Below are 17,967 nucleotides of genomic sequence, written 5' to 3'. Positions count from 1 at the left end.
CTGGGCTGGAATTTCTATGTGTACAGGCACTGCGCAGCAAGGGAAGTCAGAATGCCTAATGAGAGAAATGTGTCCAATCAATAACAGGATCTAGTTTTGGTATAGACATGAGTTAAGGAAGGAGCTGACAGATTTGAGGAGAACCTCCAAGAACAGAAGTAGTGAGAATAAGGATATAAAGGATCCAAGAGAACAACGGGTAGGATACTGACATTTTAAGAAGCTATGCTGTTTGGGTAATGAGAGGAAGTCTGAGACACACAGGAGTGGATGACACGAGCAGAGTGAAGTGAAGAGCCTCCAGAGCTGAGACAGCAAGGTAGGCTCAGTTCATACAATGAAGTCCTGGAACACTGCAACCCCACAGAGAAAAGCTGTTTCCAATCCTCTGCCTAATGAAGCCCAGCATTACTTATTTCCTGTTTGGGCTGCAGCAGCATAATGGATCTTGGTATTCAGAGAGCAATGCCCTTTCTCCACCTCACAGTGAAGAGTTTGGAGCCCAACTTACTCTTTGGTCACTGCTGTGTAGGAACAAAAGATGAGATGCAGTCTGGATGCCCTGAGATCCAATAATCTTCCCAGTAAGACAAGGCAGACCCATGAAAGGCAAAAGACAATTCTGTATGTGCACACTAAGATCAAAAGGCATTCAAGTAGCTATCAAGAGTGATTGAGTGTCCCGAATCTGAGAAGCTCTCTTGAATATGTTAGGAACGCAAATGTGAGAATAATTTCCCTCCCTCAAACAGACTGTAACCATGGAAGGATGTTTAAAGTGTAGAACTGGCTGGGCGTGGTGGCTCACGCCTGTAATCCCAGCACTTTGGGAGGCCGAGGCGGGTGGATCATGAGGTCAAGAGATCAAGACCATCCTGGTCAACATGGTGAAACCCCGTCTCTACTAAAAATACAAAAAATTAGCTGGGCATGGTGGCGCGTGCCTGTAATCCCAGCTACTCAGGAGGCTGAGAAAGAGAATTGCCTGAACCCAGGAGGCGGAGGTTGCGGTGAGCTGAGATCACGCCATTGCACTCCAGCCTGGGTAACAAGAGCGAAACTCCGTCTCAAAAAAAAAAAAGTGTAGAACCAAGGACATGAAGAGAATGGAGAAAGGAACATGGTTGGAGAAATCTGCAAAACTTCCTGGGGAAGGAGAAACTGGAACAAGGATGAGGAATGGAGCCATTCCACAACGTGAGCTTTACATTTGCAAAGAAGAGATTTTTATTCCCACCTCCAAACGGTAAATTCTCCTTGGAGACAAAGACTGTAATTCAGTTTGTGAAAATGAATGTTATAATAAAGTCTATATTTTCTACCACATGCGGCCACAAAAAATATTTGTAATCATTCCATTTTTTTCTGAAGCAAAGTCAGAATATAGTGCCAGAGAATAGAAAGGGAGACCATTTTTGCTTTCGTAAACCCTTAAGACAGAGGACTGTTATTAGTTCCCCATTGCTGGAAATTATCAAAACTTTGTGGTTTTTCAACAACACACATTTATTATATAAGAGTTCTGGAGGTCAGAAATCTGATACAGGTCCTGGTGGGCTAAAATCAAGGTGTTGGCAGAGCGGTGTTCCTTCTGGAAGATCTAGATAAGAATCTATTTCCTTGCCCTGTCCAGTGTCGGGCCATCTACACTCCTTGGCTCCTGACCCTTCCTCCACCTGCAAAGCCAGCAATGATACATTTCTCTGTGCCTTTCTTTCATGATTAGAGTTCCCTGATTGTTCACTTTCTTCTCCCCCACCTTTGTGTGTGTGTTTTGTTTTGTTTTGTTTTGTTTTTGAGATGGAGTCTTGCTCTGTTACCCAGGCTGGAGTGCAGTGGTGTGATCTCAGCTTATCACAACCTCCACCTCCCAGGTTCAAGCAATTCTCTTGCCTCAGCCTCCATGTAGCTGGGATTACAGGTGCCCACCACCACACCCAGCTAATTTTTTTTTGTATTTTTAGTAGAGACAGGGTTTCATCATGTTAGCCAGGCTAGTTTCAAACTCCTGACTCAGGTAATCTGCCCGCCTTGGCCTCCCAAAGTGCTGGCATTATAGGCGTGAGCCACTGCGCCTGGCTACCCACCTCTTTTACTTTTTTTTTTTTTTTTTTTTGAGACAGAGTCTTGCTCTGTCCCCCAGGCTGGAGTGCAGTGGTGTGATCTTGGCTCACTGCAACCTCCACCTCCTGGGTTCAAGCAATTCTCCTACCTCAGCCTCCTGAGAAGCTGAGACTACAGGCACGCGTCACCATGCCTGGCTAATTTTTTTTTTTGTATTTTTAGTAGAGACAGGTTTTCACCATGTTAGCCAGGATGGTCTCGATCTCCTGACCTTGTGATCCACCTGCCTTGGCATCCCAAAGTGCTGGGATTGCAGGTGTGAACCACTGCACCTGGCTATCTTTCACTTTTAAGGATCTCTGTGGTTACACTAGGCCCATCGAAAAAATCCGGGGTAATCTCTCCCCACCTTGAAGTCCTTAACTGAATCACATCTGCAAATTCTATTTTGCAATATAAGGTAAAATATTCCCAGGTGCTGGGATATCTCTGGGGAGCCATTATTTTGTCTGCCTCAAGGGTAGAGATGGGCTGAAAAGCAGCTTCAAGTATCAGCGAGAAGGCTATGAAAGTTACCATCTGAGGCACAAGCAGTTCCAAAGCACAGCTCCAGTCAAACCACTTAGTGTACAGGTTTCACAACTACGTTCTGGATACTTTTCAATTTAGCTCCCGATACACTTCCCCACACTCTCTATGGATCACTTTATGCCATCTTTGTTGTGAAGTGAAGCCTTCCCACTGTCCCAGAGAGAATCAGTAGTTCCATCGTCAGTAAACACGAAGCACTCTGCCCATGCCCTATTCTAGCACTTCGACACTGCTGTACAGTACCAAAATTTGTCTGTCTCCCTTATGAGATAGTGAACCACTTGAGAATTAGGACACTCTCATTCTGCATCCTGGCAAGAGGCTAGCAAGGTGCTTAGTACTTCATATCCCTTCACTCTGACATCCATCTATACTTAACCAGCACTGACGATGACAGGCATGACCTAGTCAGGAACATTTCACTTAGGGACATCAAGAACACGTTCATTAGCAAAGAGAAAAGGGTCTTTTCAAGTTCCGAACGGCTTGACCAGTATTTGCTTCAGCAAAGGGCAAGGTATGATCAGCAAAATAGACCCAGCAGCCACAAAGTTAAAATTCTAGCCAAAAGACATGGCAAAGATATATTTAAAGATACAAAAGGCAAAGATTCTGCATCTGTCAAAACTCAGCAAATGTACACTTAAGATTTGCACTTTTCATTTTATGTAAATTTTACATCAAAAGAAAAACCTAATCAAATATAGAATTCTAGTTAATAATACACATGTATTCTGATTTTAGGTAAAATGTACCCCATGTCAATTTACCTTGAAATAAATTTTTAAAATACAACAAATTGACGGGTAAGAGAGAAGACAGATGGGTGTGTTAGTAAAATATTAATGGTAGCGTCTAGATGGGAAGGGTTATAAGTATTCACTGCAAACAGTTCAGCCGTATGCTCAACATTTTTCATAATAAAATACTGAACAGGAAATGACAGGATGGGGCAGCAAGGAGATACTGTGTGGAAAAAGGCAAAAATAATGCTCTTGGACATTCATTACAAGTCAAAGAGGCACATATATAGACAGAGGTGGCCTGTCACACCTAGTTCCAACCTTGCTTCATAGCCAGAAAATTAAAAGCCCTGGCTGACATGAGACATGCTAGAAAGAGTATTGTTGATGAAAGTAAGAGTCTTGTAGGCACAACAGAGATATTAACAATAAAAAACTTCTTTTTTCCTTAAAATAATGTTTTTTGTTTTTTGGTCTTTCTTTTTTTTTTTTTGAGATGGAGTTTTGCTCTTGTTGCCCAGGCTGGAATGCAGTGGTGCCATCTCAGCTCACTGCAACCTCTGCTTCCTGGGTTCAAACAATTCTCTTGCCTCAGCCTTCTCAGTAGCTGGGATTACAGGCATGTGCCACCACACCTGGCTAATTTTGTTTTTTTTAGTTAGAGACAGGGTTTCTCCATTTTGGTGAAGGTGGTCTTGAACTCCCTACCTCAGGTGATCCACCCACATCGGTACCCCAAAGTGCTGGGATTACAGGCACGAGCTACCACGCTCAGCAAAATAATGTTGTTTTAAAAACCTAAAATATTGTTTAACTATCTGCTATCAAAGCTTTGGTGTTTGAATTATTATTTGATAAAAATCAAGGAAACCTATCTCTAGGAGCCCTTTTCTTTTAACAAAACCTTTTCCTCCTTTAACAGACACTGGAGAAATGGGCCACTTTAAAGAAGCATAAAGATATAAGCCAGGTGCAGTAGCTCACGCCTGTAATCCCAGCAGTTTGGGAGGCCAAGGGGGGCGGATCACCTGAGGTCAGGAGTTCAAGAACAGTCTGGCCAATGTGGTGAAAACCTGTCTCTAAGAAAAATACAAAAATTAGCTGGGCGTGGTGGCATGTGCCTGTAATCCCAGCTACTCGGGAGACTGAGGCAGGAGAATCACTGGAACCTGGGAGGCGGAGGATGCAGTGAGCCAAGATTGCACCACTGCATTCCAGTTTTGGCAACAGAGCGAGACTCCGTGTCAAAAAAAAAAAAAAAAAAAAGGAAGCACAAAGTTATAAAGGAAAGAACAAGGTACCTGGGTGTTCTTTAAAAAAACTGTCAGATTTTCTTGGCCAGGTGTTGCAGCTCATGCCTGTAATCCCAGCACTTTGGGAGGCAAAGACGGATGGATCACCTAAAGTCAGGAGTTTGAGACCAGTCTGGCTAACATGGTGAAACCCCGTCTTTACTAAAAATACAAAACACTAGCTGGGTATGGTGGCGGGCACCTGTAATCCCAGGTACTAGGGAGGCTGAAGCAGGAGAATTGCTTGAATCCGGGAGGCGGAGACTGCAGTGACCTGAGATGCGCCATTGCACTCCAGCCTGGGCAACAAGAGCAAATCTCCATCTCAAAAGAAAAAAAATTTTCAGATTTTCTTGACAACTGGATAAAATCTATAAACAGAACTGTTCTTATTCTTACTCATTCTTTATTCTTCTACATTGCCTAGTAGAGTTTGATGTTTTTTCTCACATACTTCACATGTATTTCTAGCTAAAACTAATTATTTTCTCATTTTGAAGACTTTTTAAAAATATAAGTATGTGCTAGCTAACTTGTTGAGGACAGTAAGTCAATCTGTTAGCTTACATATTTCAGTCACTTTACTACAAATTATTGATAATAATTGAATCTCTTCTCATTTTGGCAACTTATTACTTAATAAGGATAATTTTGTAATCTCTTTTCCAGAAGGTAAGCCTCCTAGCAACTTAAATACTGGCCTATGTAGAATTTCCAGACAGTGCTTCCATAAAATATTGATAAGCACACATTCTCATTTAATTTATGATGTGTATTTCAAATCTCTGCCCTCGTGACTGGCAGATGCTAAGAGCTAAAGAAACGTGTGCTGAGAGAAGTAATGAAAAAACAAATGTAATTTTCCAGAAGAGGAATGAGCGTGTGCAACTTACCATCCAGGAGGGCTCTGCAAGATGGAGGGACAATTTTAATAAAACAGAAGAGATAGGTTATGTCGTAAGTGAAAAGTTAGTGTTGAGGTGATTTTAAAGGGGGTAGGGAAGAGGTGTGCTATCCAGTTCTGGGAGAGCTAACCGCAGCCATCTCTAACCTAATAACACTTGTTGGCTGGCATTCCGGGTGACATCCTGCCTTCTCTTTTACTTTAATTTTTTTTAATTAGCAGTCTCTTTCTGCTAATAATGTATAGCTAGAGTTGAAATTGTTCACCTTCTGCATACACTTTGGGTGGGATCTACGTACACAATCTTGATGTTAACCTTATCTCTGATACTCGTCTATGTGTCAGAGGGTGTATATATAATTTTAATTAACAAATCTAGTGTCAAGGGAAAATAAAAACGTAGTAATTAAATTTATGATCTGTCTCTGAAAATAAAAAAAGTAGATTAAACATACAAACATAACTCCGGTTAACCTATTTGATTAAAAAACAAAACTGAAGATGAGGAAGCTAGGAGCTAGAGATGCAGGATTTGTTTGTAAAAGACCACACACAAACCGGCTTCTCCATTTCAACAGATGACAGAAAGGCCAAATGCAAAATCCTGAACGTCTATCCCGGCTGGGGGGAAAAATGGAAGGAAGAATGGAAGAAACCTTATTTTATATTACTCAAAATATCTAGTTCAAACTTACCACCGCCGCCGCCCGCTCCACGTCAATCTCCAGGTGCAGCCGCTATTCTCCACAGAACAAGAACGGCCGCCGTGAACTCCGGGGCGCGCGAGGGAACGAGAGTGACTCATGCAAGGGGTGACGAACACCGTTAAAATCTTTCATTGACAAAATTACAGTCCACCTAGAAAAACGAAGCTAATACACTGCCACACAACTAAAGAGCTCAACACGCGCCTGACCGATGCAAACACGCAAAATTCAGCACTTCCGTATATACCTGCAATAGGTAACTAGAAGGTTCGACGGGAGAAAGCGATCCAGTCACAAAGGCAGCAGCAGCTGCAAAACAGAGAACGCGACTCCATTCACCAGCGCCGCGCGAAGAGCGGCGTCAGACCTGAGTCCGAGGCCGGCCCGGCGCGGCGGCGCCACCTCCGCCCCGCCTGTCGTCACGCACGCTAACGCGACCCGCCCCCGGCCCCATCACTCCTGTGCCCGCCCCTGCCGCACACGCACGCACACGCACCCACTACATACACCGTTGCGCATGCGCCCCGCCCCCCGGCCCGTCAAGCGCGCGCTCAGGGTCCCTCGAGCCGGCGACCCCTCACTGGCGCCCCAACGGACCCTCAGTGCCGGACACTGCGGGACTTCAGCTTTGACAGCACAGCCCAGGCTCCTCCGCGGGGCGGCGCGCGGGCTCCTGGGAAATGTAGTCCGGCCCCGCGTCCCCCTCGGTCCAGACTGCCGACACCCGGAGGCAGGCAGAGATGAACGGTGAGCGTGCGAGGCGGTGGCTCTTTCACCCGGGACGAGTCGCTCGTGGGCTCAGCCTATCCCGCTGAGTTCTCCTGCATGCAGGGGTTGCTTCACCGGAGTCTGGGAAGCGGGGAGCCTTACAGGGAGGCGGCAGCGAGAGAGGCCCTTGAGGGAGGAGGGGCCCTTTACTGGGTGCCAGTGGCGCGCGGGAAGCGAGTGGGGAACAGGGGCGCGCGGGGAGGAGGGGTCCGGGGTTGGCTACGGGTGGCACGCGGTGAGCACCGGGGGGCTGGGGGCGCGGGTTTGCCTCCTTCTCTAAGCAACACGGGGAGGCTGAGCGTGCACGCCTCTGTCCAGCAGCCTCCTTGAATTTCTAAATCTAGTAATGGGTTGAATCACAGCCATAGTTTGTCTACTTTTCACCTATTGCAATAGGTGTACTGTCCTTGCCCGTTATACTAACAGGATTCTACAAAGCTATTGAATAATTTGGACAGCAGTCTCCCATCTATTCTGTAAAACAGTTCCCCTCCACCACTGCCCCCCGCCCCGCTCTCGAAAGTTTGGTCAAATTTACATGCAACACCTTTGGCCTTAGAATTTTTAGTACGTATTTAACTTCTGACTCAATTTTTTAAAAGTCTCATCGAACGGCCGGGCGCGGTGGCTCAAGCCTGTAATCCCAGCACTTTGGGAGGCAGAGGCGGGTGGATCACGAGGTCAAGAGATCGAGACCATCCTGGTTAACATGGTGAAACCCCGTCTCTACTTTTTAGTACAAAAAATTAGCTGAGCATGGTGGCGTGTGCCTGTAATCCCAGCTACCCATGAGGCCGAGGCAGGAGAATTGCCTGAACCCAGGAGGCGGAGGTTGCGGTGAGCCGAGATCGCGCCATTGCACTCCAGCCTGCCTGGTAACAAGAGTGAAACTCCATCTCAAAAAAAAAAAAAAAGTCTCATTGATTAGGTTTTTTAGTTCGTATTGAGACAGTTTTAGATACCTTTTCCTAGATAATTGTTTTTAATCTTTTTAAATCTAATTTTTCATATTTGTTGGCATAAAATTGTCCTTGCTATTTTATCACTATAAGTAATTTTTATGGTGATTTTTAAAATTACTATTTTTAATATTTTTAAATAACTGCTGTAATTGTAGTTGTTTTTTGAACCTAATTATCCAGGCCTTTTTTCTTGATTACTCCTATAAGGTGTAAGTAAGTCTTTACAAAGATGTAAATTTGGGTGTTTTGGTTGTTGTTTTGTTTTGGTCTTCCCTTTTTTGGGGGAAGGAGTCCAGTTACAGTAAGTTTTGCTCTTTTTAAATTTTCTTTTACTAAAATGAAATAAAAAATAAAATTTAAAAAATTTTTTTCTTTTACTTTGTTGCTATTTTCTACTTTTATTTTTTTCTCGAGGCAGAGTTTCACTGTTTCACCCAGGCTGGAGTTAAGTTGCACGATCGGCTCACTGCAGCCTCCACCACCCATGCCTCTGCCTCCCCAGTACCTGGGATTATAGGCGCCTGCCACCATGCCCGGCTAGTAATGTGTATTTTTTTTTTTTTTTTTTTTTTTTGGAGACAGTCTCTGGCACTGTCGCCCAGGCTGGAGTGCAATGGCATGATCTCGGCTCACTGCAACTTCTCCTGCCTTGGCCTCCCGAATAGCTGGGTTAGGGTTAGGATTAGGGTTAGGGCACGCCTGGTTAATTTTCTTTTTTTTTTTTTTTTTTTTTTTTTTTTGGTAGAGATGGAGTTTAACCGTGTTGCTCAGGCTGGTCTGGAACTCCTGGTCTGGAACTCCTGAGCTCAGGCATTCCACCCACCTCAGCCTCCCAAAGTACTAGCTAGCATTACAGGCTTGAGCCTCCGTGCCCGGTCATCTGCTTCGCTTCTTGATTTGACTGTAATTAATTTATTTCTCTGTATTTGTGCTCCAAGAAATGTATGTTTTTTTCTTTTTTTTTTTTTTTTTTTTTGGTGACGGAGTCTCACACTGTCACCCAGGCTGTAGTGCAGTGGCATGATCTTGACTCACTGCAGTCTCCTCCTCCTGGGTTCAAGCAGTTCTCCTGCCTCAGCCTCCCGAGTAGTAGGGACTACAAGCGTGTGCCACCACACCTAATTTTTTTGTATTTTTAGTACAGACAGAGTTTCACCATGTTCTCCAGGATGGTCTCGATCTCCTGGCCTCGTCACCTGCCCGCCTCGGCCTTTCAAAGTGCTGAGATTACAGGCGTGAGCCACTGCTCCAAGCTGTGTGTATACATTTATAAGAGCTGAATATGTTAAAAGACTCATAATAAAAACAGGAAACACCTTAACCCTTTCTCTTCCTAGTGGCAATCACTTGGAAATATTTAAGCAGTTCTGGCTTCGAACTCCTGTCACTATTTTTTTATTCACCAATTTGAGATATTATTTTAAAATTTTTATCATGTTAAATAAGAACTTTAGTTGCCTTCTTTCCACATCCTTAAATCACAATGTAATTATTTTACAAATATTATAATGTAGTTCTCCCACAGATTTTGGCTAAATGTGTTCAGTGTTTTTATTTGATGACTATGTAGTCTTTAGTAGTGAGCCATAATGTTTCTCTCTTGTACAAGGTGTATCTTTCTGGTTTTTAATGACTGCCTTTTTTATTCATTTGCTTAGTTTTTCTGAAACCTATGTAAATTGTCTTTTGGTTCCATTTTCCTCAAGGCCTAATCTGTCATCCAGTCTTATCACTTGTCTCTTTTCCTGGCCATTCCCCTACAATCTAGAATGATGAGTTGCTCTGTAGGCATATTACTGGGCTTCCCTTTCACCCTCATCAGTTTCCTCATCTCATCTCTGTGTTAGATCTCCTGTTTCCTGTAAAGTATTTCTATTCCTGTTTGGTGGATTGTAATCTTCTTACTTCCTTGACAAAGGGTCCATATGATCTACATATATTAAAGTTGTAGAAATGATTAGAAATTACTTTGTCCTCACATTTGTGTGGTGTTTTCGCCTAGTATACAAATCTCAGTAGGAAATTACTTTCCAGTAGAATTTTGAAAGTCAGTGCAGCTAGACAGAAAATGGAGCAGTGTTACTGCAACTGTTGAGAGGTCTATTTCGTATCTCTCAATGTTCCTTTATATGTAATCTATTTATCATCTCTTGGAGTTCTTTGGTATTCAAAAATTTCATGATGATATGTGTTCTAATTATTTAAAGAAATTACTTGCTTTGATGGATCAATTCTAAGATACTGTGATTTTTTTTTTTTGAGATTAAGAAGTTTCTCTGTATTTGTTTCTTTCTTTTTCCCATTTTTTCTTTCTGGAACTCTGAATAATCTGCAGTTAGACATTAAAATTGCTCATATAGTTGTCTTTTTTCACTTACTCTTTTTCTTTTAGATCAGCTTTATTTATTTTTATTTTTGAGACAGAGTCTCACTTTTGTCGCCCAGGCTGGAGTGCAATGGCGCGATCTTGGCTCACTGCCACCTCTGCCCCCTGGGTTTAAAGCAATTCTCCTGCCTCAGTCTCTCGGGTAGCTGGGATTACAGATGCCCACCACTATACCTGGCTAATTTTTGTTTTTTGTTTTTTTTGAGACGGAGTTTGGCTCTTGTTACGCAGGCTGGAGTGCAATGGTGCGATCTCGGCTCACTGCAACCTCCACCTCCTGGGTTCACGCAATTCTCCTGCCTCAGCCTCCTGAGTAGCTGGGATTACAGGCATGCACCACCATGCCCAGCTAATTTTTTATATTTGTAGTAGAGACGGGGTTTCACCATATTGACCAGGATGGTCTCGATCTCTTGACCTCATGATCCACCTGCCTCAGCCTCCCAAAGTGCTGGGATTACAGGCTTGTAATTTTTGTATTTTTAAGAGAGACAGGGTTTAACCATATTGACCAGACTAGTCGCAAACTCCTGACCTCGGGTGAAATGCCAGCCTCGGCCTCCCAGGGTGCTGGGATTACGGCATGAGCCACTGTGCCTGGCCTTATTTATTTATTTTTTTTAGAGTCTCATTCTGTTACCCAGGCTGGAGTGCAGTGGAACGTCTCAGCTCACTGCAGCCTCTGCCTCTTGGGTTCACGCAATTCTCCTGCTTCTGGGATTACAGGTGTGCACCAACACATCCGGCTTTTTCTGTGTGTGTGGGTGGGTGTGGGTGTGTGTGTGTTTAGCTGAGACAGGATTTCACTATGTTGGCCAGGCTGGTCTTGGACTTTTGACCTCAAATGATTCACCCACCTCAGCCTCCCAGAGTGTTGGGATTACAGGCATGAACCACTGTGCCCACTCAAGATCAGCTTTCTAGAAAAGTTCCTTAAGTTTATCTTTTAACCCTTGTACCTTTTGGGGGAGTTTTTAAATTATAATTTTTAATTTCCTGGGAAATTAAACAAAAAAATCCATAGAGTTCTGTTCTTATTTCATATAGGAAATATCTCTCTGATTATTTTTTAAATTATGAAGTTTTCAAACACATACAAAAATACAGTATTGTGTACCTATCATTCTATTTTTTTTTTCTGGTGAGAAGATATACATATTTAGAATTAGCCATCTGGACTCAGTTTATCCCAGTTTTGTTTACAATATCCAGAGCACAGCAACCAGGAGCCAGTCAAACATATGCCTTCTTGTGTTCATCAGGCCTGATCAAGGTGTGGACACTGGCCACATCAATGTCATAGAGCTTCTTCACAAGACTGTGAAGAAGGCTTGTTGACCTGTTGCTTGTTGGCTTTAAGATCCACAGTGAGCACAAGTGTGTTATCTTCTATATTCTTCATGGAAGACAGTAGTCAGTAGGAATTTGATGACAGCATGATGGTCAGTCTTGTTTCTACCCAGGATGCTCTTCCGAAGATATGTGGGCTGCCTCCAGAGTCTCGGTGTCTTGGGCTGCTAGAAGATGAGTGACATGCGGATCTTCTTTTTTTTGTGGCTGTGGATGCTTTCACCACTGCCTTTTTGGCCTTCAAAGCCTTTGCTTTGGCTTCAACCTTAGGAGAGGCAGGAGTTTCCTTCTTCGCCATCAGTGCCATCTTGTGAAAAAGGCGCCATAATTCAATTTCCGGGCAAATCGTGGACGTTATATATTATTTGTAAACATTTCCAAATGTATCTCTGAATGATAAGTACTCCTTTAAAAATCATGGCCCGGGTGTGCTGGCTCACGCCTGTAAGCTCAGCACTTTGGGAGACCGAGACAGATCACGAGGTCAGCAGTTCGAAACCATCCTGGCCAATATGGTGAAACCCCGTCTCTACTAAAAATACAAAAATTAGTTGGGTGTGGTGGTGCACACCTGTAGTCCCAGCTACTTGGGAGGCTGAGGCAGAAGAATCGCTACAACCCGGGAGGTGAAGGTTGCAGTGAGCCGAGATCACACCACTGCACTCCAGCCTGGGGGACAAAGTGAGACTCCATAACAAAAGAAAATCATAAGTAGGATATTCTCACACCTGCAAAATTTATAATTCCTTTATATCAAATTTACAGGCAACAGCTGGGGAGGGGGTTGGTGCATACCTGTAGTCTCAGGCATTCAAGAGGCTAAGAGGCCAAAGTGGAGGCTCACTGAAGCCAGGATTTCAAGATCAGCCTGGGCAATATAGTGAGACCCTATCTCTAAAAAAATAGGTAAATAATAAATAGATTGGCAGTGTTAAGATTTTTCTGTTTTCTCATAAATATTAAAAACTGATTTCTTTGACTCATGGTCCAAATAGCATTCATACAATTTGAAGTCTCTGGTTTTTACACGGAAAAACTATATCTCCGTGTGTTTTAATTACAATTTCTCTTATTACGTGCTCTCCTGAAGATGCTATTGCTGCTTTGAAGCTTGTTGTTTTCTTTGCTTACGTTGTTTCCTCTGAATTCCTCCTTTCCTTTGGTTTTACTCTTACACCCTCCTGCTTTCTGCTGAGTCCAGTTCACATCCTTTTAGTGGTTCCTTAAGGAACTACCTTCAGTGATAAACACACACACCCATATAGATGCCTTTTTTTTTGAGATTGAGTTTTGCTTTTGTTGCGCAGGCTGGAGTGCAATGGCAGAATCTCAGCTCACTGCAACCTCCACCTCTCAGGTTCAAGCAATTTTCAATTCTCGTGCTTCAGCTTCCCAAGTAGCTGGGATTACAGGTGTCTGCCACCACACCCAGCTAATTTTTTGTACTTTTAGTAGAGACAGGGTTTCACCATGTTGGCCAGGCTGGTCTTGAACTCCTGACCTCAGGTGATCCACCCGCCTCAGCCTCCCAAAGTGCTGAGTATAGGCCTGAGCCACTGTGCCCAGCCTAGATGCCTTTTATATTGCTCTCACTCTTTAGCATACGATTGAATTCTAGGTGGTGGTGGTTGTTTTTCTTTAGTACTTGAAAACATTATATTGCCCTCTTGGCCTCTATCTTTGCACCTGAGAAGTCTGTAGTCAGTATAATTTATATTCCTTTGTAGATAATTAGCCTTTTCTCTTCAGTAACTTTAAAGTTTCACACATTATTCTTGATATTCTACAGTTTACCTTCAGTGTAGCTGGTGGCTGATGTAAGCTTTCAAATCAAGGACTATGCATCCTTTCAGCTTGGGGTAAAAACAATCATTTTATCTCACACTGCTTCTTTTCTATTCCCTTTATTCTTTGCTTCTGGAATTCCTGTTAGACACATATGCACATCTTTAATCCATCTGAAATTTGTGAATGCAAGGATGTTTTTTCCAAACAGAAAGCCATTTGTCTTATTTATTAAATATTAAAACCACATGTCAGGAAATCCATGTTAAATATACAGATTAAACAAAATCCCATGGTGATTCACCTAGTGAATCTCGCCATTTATTCAAATATTTTTTTCTGTTGTTTAGTAAAGTTGCTTAGTGTCTGTAATTAGTCCTCTAGCTAGAAAAGAAATAAAACTATGAGGAATGAAGGATTAAACCTGCATTACAATTCTTAACATCTTTTACCACGAGGCAAACCATAAGGTTATCCTTGTAAATAAGTTATAAAACAGGTGTGTTTCATAGGGAAATTATTTTTTCTGTCTCGAAAAGTTAACTTTAAAAAGTAGCAAATTGTCCATTAAATTTAATTGAGCAATCATGCATTAACTGGTTGGTTCGCTTTAGTTTTAATTTTTTAAAATAACTCACACTCCAGCCACCCAGATCTGAAAGTGGTCTGCAGGAGAAGCCAGTACAAAGAATCAGGATGGCATTTCTTAAAGTGGGTAAGGATGGTTATATTACATGTCCATACAAGTCCCAGTAAAGATTTTAAGCTGGTTAGACCTTGCTGAGAGATGATGGGGAGGCTCTACAATTTTGTATTCACCTTTCACCAGATGGGACCCTGTTTCCAGCTCTCTTTTACCTGAACCTACTTCTTTGGCTACAGGGAGAACTCCTGGTAAAAATGCATCCCTCCTGTGACTGAACTGGAGAAACAAAAATAGAAACATACTGATCTCTCTACTCTTTTGTGTAGGCTTATGTACTTACAAAATGGCAGTTATCGACCTATCCTCCACATGGGCTTTGCCTAAACAGGACTCTGCTTATTTCCATCTGAGAAGTGCTGACGAGGAAAGGATGATTGCTGTATTTCTGACAACCTGGTTACAGGAACCAATGACCTTCAAAGATATAGCTGTAGAGTTCACTCAGGAGGAGTGGATAATGCTGGATTCTTCTCAAAGAAGTCTATACAAAGATGTGATGTTGGAAAACTATCGAAATCTCACCTCCGTGGAATATCAATTGTGCAAGCTTACCGTGATCTCCCCATTGCATCAAGAAGAGATAAGGAGTATGAACAAGATAAATCCCCAAGCCATCTGTCCAGATCAGAAGATTCAACCTAAAACCAAAGAATCAACTATGCAGAATATTTTGGGAGAGGAACCATTCAATGCAGTGAAAATAAAATTTACAATGGATAATTGGTCCTCCACATTAAGAGAAGACTGGGAGTGCCATAAGATCAGAAAACAGTATAAGATTCCTGGGGTACATTGGAGGCAAGTGACATATGCCCCAAAGGAAACAGTATCTCAGGAGCTATTCTGTGACTATCATGAATTACAGGAAAACTCTAAACATAGATCAAAACTTATTTTTTCACCAAGCATTTTCACCTGTAAACATTGTCAAAACTGTTACTCAGAGATTGGATGTTTGAAACACAATTCAATCATAAACAATTATGTGAAAAACTCTGTAAGTGAGAAGCTCTATGAAAGTCACGAATACATAGATACAAAGCTGTGGCATCTTCAGAGAAATCAAACAGTACAAAAAGAGTATATATATTCTAAACATGGAATGCACTTCAAGCATAATATGTTTACTATACCTAACAACTTGCATATGGCACCAAATTCTTGTGAATGTAATAAAAACAAAACCCTGTGTCATCAATCATCCCTTAAGAAACAAGGACAAACTCATATAGAAAAGAAACATGAATGTAATCAATGTGGAAAAGCCTTCAAAAGGATTTCTAATCTTATTTTACACAAGAAAAGTCACATGGGTGAGAAACAATATGAATGTAAAGAATGCAGTAAAGTGTTCAGTGATTCCTCAACTTTAAGGAGACATTTAAGAACTCACACTGGAGAGAAACCCTATGAATGTAATCAATGTGGAAAAGCTTTCAGTCAAAAAACATCCCTTAATGCTCATGTTAGAACTCACACTGGAGAGAAACCTTATGAATGTAATCAGTGTGGAAAGTCCTTTGGCACAAGCTCTTACCTTATAGTGCACAAGAGAATACACACTGGAGAAAAACTCTATGAATGCAGTGAGTGTGGAAAAGCCTTCAACACGAGCTCTCACCTTAAAGTTCATCAGAAAATTCACACTGGAGAGAATCTTTATGAATGCAGTGACTGTGGGAAAGTTTTCAGTGGACTCTCATCCCTTAGAATGCACGTAAGAACTCACACCGGAGAGAAACCATATGAATGTAAGGAATGTAGGAAAGCCTTCAGTGTTTCATCTTCCCTTAGGAGACATGTGAGAGTTCACACTGGAGAGAAACCCTATGAATGTATTCAGTGTGGAAAAGCATTCAGTCAGAGCTCTTCACTTATTATACACAAGAGAATTCATACTGGAAGAGAAATCCTATAAGTGTTATGAATGTGGAATTGCTATTTTCATTGTCTTAAGGTAGATTCCAATCTCCTTGTCTTAGTCTTTGTTCTCTAGAATAACCATTTGAAGTTATAAATCTTGTATAATATAATACCTTGTTCTATAAATACTGTCTAATAACTTTTTTGATCCATGGCTATCTAGAATTAGGTATTTTGGATACATGAGGTATGTATATTTTCAGTTATCTTTTTATTGTTGGTTTCTAGGTTAATTCCATCATTTCTGGAGCATCTGGACTGTATTTTACTGCTTTGTTGGTGTTTTTGTGAAAGTTGTTGTATGGCCCAATGAGGCTGCTATTGCTAGTAGCCAACCAGACACAGCTCATCTTTCCTTACTAGTGAATTCCATTTTAGTCAAGAACAACAAGATCTCTGGTTATAGAATTCTTATTTGACTTCTTGTAGCCAAGGGTAGCAATGTCATTCATTCCTGCTGATTCAAAAATAGACTGATATCACTGGGAACAGAACTGTCTATCTTGTCCTCTACTTTTTGCACTTTACCTTTTCCCCTATGAATTTTCCGTTCCTACAGCTGCTGAAAGAGCTATCTAGTGGCCATGAGAGTGACAACTGTGGCCTAAGGATGAAGTAGAAGAAAGAGAACCTTGTTCCTCAAAGAAATCTTTAAATAGCTGTACCAGCCCTGCACTGCTTGTATCAGACACATTTCTATGGGAGAAAAATATATTAATTGATTTTTTTCTTTTTTTCAGTTTTTCAGACAGGGTCTCTGTCAGGCTGGAGTACAGTGGTGTGGTCACAGCTCATTGCAGCCTCGACCTCCCGGGCTCCAGTGATCCCCGCTCTGTGTTAGGATCACAAATGCATGCCACCATGCCTCGCTAATTTTAAAAAATATATTTTGTAGAGACATGCTCTTCCTGTCTCTACAGGCTGATCTCAAACTCCAGGCTGATCTCAAACTCCTGGGATCAAGCAGTCCTCCTGCCTTTGCCTCCCAAAGGGCATGAGTCACCATGCCTGGCCCTTAACTGATTTTTTTTTTTAAGCAGTACATAAATGTAGTCAAGGCAGTCACCATATTGTAGAAAAAAAAAACAGGTATATAGAGTTAACTGTCTTATGTTGGATGTATATATTTGAAGAGGAACATAGAAAAAAAAGAGTATGGAAAAGGAATGTTGACAGAACTTTTGTGCTTAGGTAACAGATGAAGATAGAGCCAAGATCACTGAAAGCAAGTGTTTAGGGCAGCAAAAAGATTATCCCAACATTGCAGATAGAGGGGAAGTTACCAATTTTAAATGCTGAATAAAGCATGAGATTTTGTTGGTTGGTCTTGCAGATTCTGACCAGATTAGTTCCAATTTGTTAGGAAACAACATATGGAAGGGACGGCATGTGGTGGAAGAAAGAAGGCAGTAGTTGCTGTTTTAGTTATTCGTATTAACTTCAGAGGATTGTGAGAGCCAGATGAAGAGGTTGGTATGCAATTCTAGACCTGAGGAGCTGTCTAGATAGAGATATAAATTTTAGTGACATTAGTAAATAGACTATAACATGCTTTGTGAAGGTGAATAAGAATGAAAAGAGAATGACTGACCTAGCCTGAAGACATACATTTAAAGGAACCATAGTAGAGAGATAAGAGGAAAACAAGAAGAACAGAGTTTCACTGAACCAAGACAAAGGAGTTTCAAAAAGGAAGGTGAAGTTGGCTGGGCACGGTAGTTCACGCCCGTAACCCAGCACTTTGGGAGGCCAAGGCAGGTGGATCACGAGGTCAGGAAATCAAGAA

General features: G+C 42.0%; 2 protein-coding genes across 9 annotated transcripts in view; one reads left to right on the top strand and one right to left on the bottom strand.

Moving 5' to 3' along the window:
- ZNF10 (zinc finger protein 10) overlaps nt 1-6,931 on the bottom strand; it is a 37,876-nt gene extending 30,945 nt beyond the window's left edge. For 3 of the 7 annotated variants that reach the window (XM_078337868.1, XM_009004945.5, XM_078337870.1), the window contains exon 1: nt 6,290-6,716. The gene's annotated coding sequence lies outside the window, so the exon portion shown is untranslated. Of the gene's footprint in view, nt 1-6,289; nt 6,717-6,898 lie in introns of those variants that run through there. The other 4 variants (XM_078337869.1, XM_078337865.1, XM_078337871.1 and 1 more) reach the window with 2 other exon arrangements.
- ZNF891 (zinc finger protein 891) lies at nt 6,815-17,759 on the top strand. Of its 2 annotated transcripts, none has more exons than XM_009004949.5 (2): nt 6,815-7,048; nt 14,525-17,759. In XM_009004949.5, the coding sequence occupies exons 1-2, from the start codon at nt 7,042-7,044 to the stop codon at nt 16,174-16,176; spliced, it is 1,659 nt and encodes a 552-aa protein (XP_009003197.4). In that variant the 5' UTR covers nt 6,815-7,041; the 3' UTR covers nt 16,177-17,759. The 2 variants fall into 2 exon arrangements, with proteins under 2 accessions (XP_009003197.4, XP_035114210.2); XM_035258319.3 differs by having other exon boundaries at nt 14,435-17,759.
- Nucleotides 17,760-17,967: the final 208 nt, after the last annotated feature.

Source organism: Callithrix jacchus, chromosome 9 (genome assembly GCF_049354715.1).
Source record: "Callithrix jacchus isolate 240 chromosome 9, calJac240_pri, whole genome shotgun sequence".
Lineage (NCBI taxonomy): Eukaryota > Metazoa > Chordata > Mammalia > Primates > Cebidae > Callithrix > Callithrix jacchus.
This window is presented reverse-complemented; position numbering and strand designations above follow the sequence as displayed.